Source organism: Microtus ochrogaster, unplaced genomic scaffold (assembly GCF_000317375.1).
Source record: "Microtus ochrogaster isolate Prairie Vole_2 unplaced genomic scaffold, MicOch1.0 UNK87, whole genome shotgun sequence".
Classification (NCBI taxonomy): Eukaryota; Metazoa; Chordata; class Mammalia; order Rodentia; family Cricetidae; genus Microtus; species Microtus ochrogaster.
The window spans coordinates 305,708-311,898 of NW_004949185.1; the positions used below are offsets into that span (position 1 = coordinate 305,708).

Genomic DNA, 6,191 nt, shown 5'->3' on the forward strand with positions numbered 1-6,191 from the left:
AAAATTCTTTTTGTAACTACATATTCGTAACTACATATCGTAGCTACAAACACCCCCACAGAGGAGGTGGAGAAGAGTCCATGGTCCAGTCTTCCCTGCCCACACAGACAGGAGAGCCTGATCGCAGGACCTGCTACCACCACTGTACACTGCAGGGTGCCACGCTGCACTGAGGAACAGATGCTGAGCTGCTTCCAGACACGTGGGACACACACAGACCCAGAGGCCTGCTGAGATGACCTGATCACAGAGACTACAATTTTCTGCACTTTGAATCCTATTTGCTTTGGAGCTGAGGTGCAGACTGGACATCTGACTGTTTTAATCTTTGAGACACAGAACTCATTTTGATTAAAACATTGAACCTAAGAACTAAGACCTAAGCTTTCCCCTCAGGGAAAGAAAGACTCAAAATAATAAATGACTACAACCCCTCTTCACTTAAGAAGGGGGCAGAGTAAGAGTTTAACTGCTGCTCAGAGACTGGGACCGATATTTGATGACAGCAATATCACTGTACTCTTCCCCATCAGAAAAGCTTTTCTTGTCTTTTAATTAATGTGGGCTTGAGAAAATTGAGATATGTTATTAAATTGCTGATTCATTGTTGTAATATTGACCTAATAATGATATCTGTAACTGCATATAAGATGTTAAGAAAAGATGTTAATAATACTAAAAATCACGGTAACTGACCTAAAGATATTTGGAAAAGTTGGTATTGATCAACAATGCTCAGAATTATGATATTGACCTGTTGTTGTTTGCAACTGCTGGGAAAAGTTTGACACACCCTGTAAATGATGGGAGTTAACGCATATGTTAAGAAATTTAGGTTTTGTTACAACGTTAAAGATTTAAGAGGTGCTCTAAACTAGCTGAAGAAGCATTCTCAACTCAGGTGATTCTCTTCTCCTTTAATAGGAGACTATAGCCTTTGGAAGCATGATTATTAATGAAGTGTTATAATTTATCCTGACAAGAAAATATGGCTCTGAGACACAGAGCCCAAAAGTTTCTCTCTCCACAAATCTCTTTTCTTCACAGAGATCAGCAGTCAATGAAGCTTCTTCTCCCCAGATGCCTAAGACAGGAGCTTACATATATGCATGCCAGTTCCAAAGATGGGAAAATTTGGGTAAATGAAGAGGTCTTTGCCCAAGCCAGGCATGATAGATCTGTCCTGTTGCAGAAGCACAGGTTTTATTAAAATTAATAAGAGAGAGTAGATTGTAGGCCCATATTTCTATATGGTGTGGCAGCCAGGCTCTGAAGCTATAGGCCCCACCCGAGGTGGTCACATAGCCCTGCAGACAGGCTGTCCATGCCCTAACAAAAGGTCAGGATGTTGTTGCTCCTTTCTTTGTAATTTGGAGGATGCCTGATAGAGATGCTGATTCAAGCCTACGTGACAGCTAGCATACACAGCAGACAGGTAGATGCAGATGTGACAAAATGCCATTCACCTGGTTACCTAGGAGACAGAATGCTGGTGTATTTCCTGCTCAGTTAATGTGTTGGTATAAACGCTGTCTGGAGAATTAGTGAGAAAAATTCATGTGAACTCATGACTTCATGAGGGCCATTGAGAATCTCTCTCCCAATAAAGCCATGTGAGTTGTGTCTTTATTCCCACACCTCTACGCCAGTTCACAGAGAGTTTATATTGGGGTCAGGTCAAGAAAAATAATTTATGTCCGGGCTAGCACCAGACCCCGACAAACAGGAGGTGTGGCTTTGTTGGAGCAAGTGTGTCTCTGGAGCCGGACATAGAGGTTTTAGAGACTCCCACTATTCCCAGTGTCTCTGACACTTGCCCATGGATCATGTGAGCTCTCAGCTGTTCCTGCCACCACACCTTCCTCTGCCATCATGGACTCAAACCCTCTGAAAACTTAAACCCAAATAAAAGAAATCCTTTTATAAGTTGCTGGGGTCACAGTGTCTTCACAGCCATAGAAAACTAACTAAAGCCAGGTGTGGTGACACAGCCTCTAACCCCAGGACGAGGGATGCAAAGACAGGTGGGTTTCTGTGAGATCAAGGAGGACAGCCAGAGCTGTGGAGACAGACCTTGTCTCAAAACAAAACAAAACAAAAGCCATGACAGAACTGCAGGTCAGACTCATTTCATCCTCTCCCCACCCTTCCTCTTCCTTCTCCAACAGTCAGACCCTGGATCTTCTAGAAGAAAAGTTACTTCCAGGAATAGAATAGCAAAAAGTGGGTTGGGATTCAGTGGAGAGAAGCTTCTCTTTAAAGCAGAGGTGCTGGTCTGCAAGCACCACACAGACTCCCACAGAGACCAGGCTCCTGTGTTCACCTGCAGTTGGCTGCTCGCACTGCCAAACCTGATGCTCAGGGATCTCACCTGTAAATAGAGACTTTGCCTCTTCACTCAGGATCGTGTCTTCACAGCCTGTGCTTACACTCAGACTCCTATTGTTTCTTCCCAGATGATCATCTGTGACTCCAGGTGCTTGTGTTTTACACGGATCTTCATTCTATAATCTTGAGATTGTCCCTGTGAACCTAAGTAAATATATCAGCACAGTAGACCCCTTCTCCATGGGAAGAGACCCCTGTGGAGACCAAATACAGCAGGGCACTGACCCCTGTCTACACTCCATGTTTCCCTGTGTGCACACACTTCCATGGTACAGCTGCTTTAGTGAATAAACCACAGTCAGAGAGGAACTGGAACTAACTATAAAGAGAATAATGATGACCGTGTGGTAGAAGTTACAAAACCTATGACCCTATCTATCTATCATCTATCTATCTATCTATCTATCTATCTATCTATCTATCTATCTATCTATCTGACCTTCACTCTTTATGAGCTGATGAGATGAGGGAGATGATTGTCGCAGACTTGTGGGACCCTGGATCTGATAACAGTTGGCTTCTAAGTTCCTGGACAGAGAGTGATTCTTATGGCAGAGGTAGACACTGGTATTTGAGGTTTCATCTATGTTCAATAGTGTGGAGAAAAATTAGATTTATACAATGTTTGTTTCTCTGGGTTTTAACTTGATTACTTCAAATCGCAGCCAAACATAACTGAAGTAGAAAGTGAAAGCAGAGGTGAGCAGGGCCTCCTTCCTACAGGGAGAATCACATATGACACAGTGTATCGAAAGTGCTTAATCAGAGCTGTAAAAACCCCAGTCACCTCCCGATGCCGATGCAGGTGTCCACAGCAACCCCGCATCCTCCAGGACTCCGACAGCACCTGTTTCCGTGAACATTCATTTTAAGTGCTGTGTGTATTTTACCTGGAAACTTCATGCTCTAAGGTTTCATCCTGACTAACCTGAGGAGCAGTTATCAGGCGGCTTAGAGACACCATGACACACAGCGCTCCATCCCGCAGCACAGGGCTCAGGAAGTCTTAGTCCCCAGGATGGTGAAGTCTGGGTGGGGAAGCCCAGGGCTGGGGATTCCTAGGTCCCCAGTTTCACTTCTCCAGCTCCTAACCTGGGTCTGGTCCTTCTGCCCGGACACTGATGACAACTTGGTGGTTCTCACTCCCATTGGGTAGCGAGATCCCGGGGAACCAACCAGCGTCGCCGCGGTCACCGGCTATAAAGTCCACGCAGACCGCGGAACTCAATCTCCACAGATCTGAGATGGGGGCGATGGCGCCGCGCACGCTGCTCCTGCTGCTGGCGGCCGCCCTGGCCCCGACCCTGACGCGCGCGGGTGAGTGCGGGGTCGGGAGGGAAACGGGCTCCGCGGGGAGGGCGGGGGCGGCACCGGGGAAGCCGCGTCCCCGCGTGGCCCAGCCGGACCCTCCCGCCCCTTCTCCACTCGCGTCCCGAGCCCCGCGCCCTGCTCCTCTCCCGGCCCGCGCTCCTGCCCGGGGTCCCGGGAGCAGGGTCGGGGTCTCACCGCGCGCCGCCCCCAGGCTTGCACTCCATGCTGTATTTCTACACCATCGTGTCCCGGCCCGGCCTCGGGGAGCCCCGGTTCATCGTCGTCGGCTACGTGGACGACACGCAGTTCGTGCGCTACGACAGCGACGCGGAGACTCCGATGATGGAGCCGCGGGCGCCGTGGATGGAGAAGGAGGGGCCGGAGTATTGGGAGAGGAGCACACAGATCGTCAAGAACGCCGAGCAGATTTACCGAGTGAACCTGAGGACCATGCTCGGCTACTACAACCAGAGCGAGGGCGGTGAGTGACCGCTGTCGGAGGTCACGACCCCACCCCGTCCCCACGCGCGGGACGGAGTCGCCCCGGGTCCCAGGTCCGAGATTCGGGAGGAGAGCGGGGACCGGACCCGGTTTCCCTTTCGGTTTAGAGTCCGCGGGTGGGCGGGGCCGCTGGTGGCGGGGGCGGGGCTGACTGGAGTGGCGGAGCAGGTGGGCGGGGCCTCGGGTGACCCCGGGCCGAACAGGTGGGCGGGGCTGACCGCGGGGTCCCCGCAGACTCTCACACCTTCCAGAGGACGTACGGCTGTCAAGTGAGGTCGAACGGGCGCTTCCTCCGCGGGTATGAACAGTTCGCCTACGACGGCCGCGATTACATCGCCCTGAATGACAACCTGACGACGTGGACGGCGGCGGACGTGGCGGCGCAGATCACCAAGCGGAAGTGGGAGCAGGCTGGGGTGGCAGAGAGAATGAAGGCCTACCTGGAGGACACGTGCTTGCAGTGGCTGCGCAGACACCTGGAGAAAGGGAAGGACGCGCTGCTGCGCACAGGTGCGGGGGCCGCGGGCAACTCCTCTCTCTGCCCTCGGGCTGGGCTCAGTCCTGAGGAACAGGAAACCCTCACTGGGGTCATGCCCCTGTCTCTGAGAGCAAACAGGGTCCCTGGGTCTCCTGATCCAGCATGGCAGGACTGCACTGACCTCCCACGGCCCAGCCTTCTCCCTGGACAGTTCCACATCTGTCTCAGGAGGGAGGAGAGAGGATCCCGACATCACCAACAGTGGCTCCTTCAGTCTGCAGCCTCTGTCAGCCATGGCCTCTCCCAGGCCGGGTTCTCTGCCCACACCCAGTGTCTGTGGACACCGAGTCCTGTCATCTGAGTGTGTCAGCCTTACACACCAGGACCAGAGTCTCCTTCACCTGGTGGGAGACATGGACGCCCCCACCCTAGGCTGCTTCCCCAGTTTCTAGAACTTTCCGAAAAGTTCATTGTCCCAGATTTCTCTGTGTGAGGTTTGATTCCCTCCCACACCTCAATTCTATCTAGTTCTAGACAACTCACGTGAACTCTTATGGGGTGTCCTAGACAAATACTAAATAGTGGGTCTTTTTTTCTCCGTTTCTTTTGCTCTTTCTTTTTTTAGTTCTTTTTTTTTTTGAAGTTGTCATTTTCCTTCTAGTCTGCTTTTCTTCCTCTCTGTTGTGATATTGTTTCGCTCTCCCGTTTTAATATCAACTACAGCTATCTCCACAGGTGTCATGGGTACCTGGATATTCTGGATAATTAGATAAGTACACTTTCCCTTTGAACGAGATAGATTCCTGGGAGCTTAGACTATTTTCTGCCAGAATTAACCATCCAGGCACATACACACACATACACACACACACACCTGCCCCCACAAGTTACAGTGTTGCTTTATTGAATTAGGAATTGAACTTCCTCAGAGACAGGGTCTTCTGCAACTCCAGGACTGGAGTGACAGGGAAGATCCACACACCCTGTGAGCACCACTGTGTCCCGGTGAGTGCTGCACTGGCCTCCACAGAACACTTCAGGGATCCTGGGTGACAATACCTGGTATCTTGTCCCTCCAGAGGCAGGGCTAGGGGAGTCATTTTCTCTGGCTGAGTGTCAGAGGGCCACCACATTTCTGCTGCTCACTGTGGTGATGGCTGTTCACTAGGATGGACAATTAAGGGGGTCAGCAAAATGGCCACAGTACTTGTGCCTTGATAGTGGCAGCAGGGGTTGGTGTCACCCTTCATGTAGCCCATGCCCCTAATTTCTTATTTTGATATGAATTTAATCACATATATAAATTAATTATTTTATATTCCATTTTTCTTTTACTACCTAACTTATGCTATAGAACATAACATAAGAAGCTGGGCAGTGGTGGCACATGCCTTTAGTCTCAGCACTTGGGAAGCAGAGGCAGGTGGATCTCTGTGAGTTCAAAGCCAGCCTGGTCTACAAGACATTGTTGAACAGGCTCCAAAGATCCAAAGATCCAGAGAAACGTTGTCTC

General features: G+C 50.3%; 1 protein-coding gene across 2 annotated transcripts in view; it reads left to right on the plus strand.

Moving 5' to 3' along the window:
- Positions 1–3,628: 3,628 nt before the first annotated feature.
- The window catches only part of LOC101990404 (H-2 class I histocompatibility antigen, Q10 alpha chain-like), a 103,258-nt gene continuing 100,695 nt past the window's right edge, over positions 3,629–6,191 (plus strand). For both annotated transcript variants that reach the window (XM_026777853.1, XM_026777852.1), the window contains exons 1-3: positions 3,629–3,705; positions 3,911–4,180; positions 4,435–4,710. In XM_026777853.1, the coding sequence (XP_026633654.1) occupies positions 3,633–3,705; positions 3,911–4,180; positions 4,435–4,710 (619 nt within the window). In that variant the 5' untranslated portion in view covers positions 3,629–3,632. The remainder of the gene's footprint in view (positions 3,706–3,910; positions 4,181–4,434; positions 4,711–6,191) is intronic.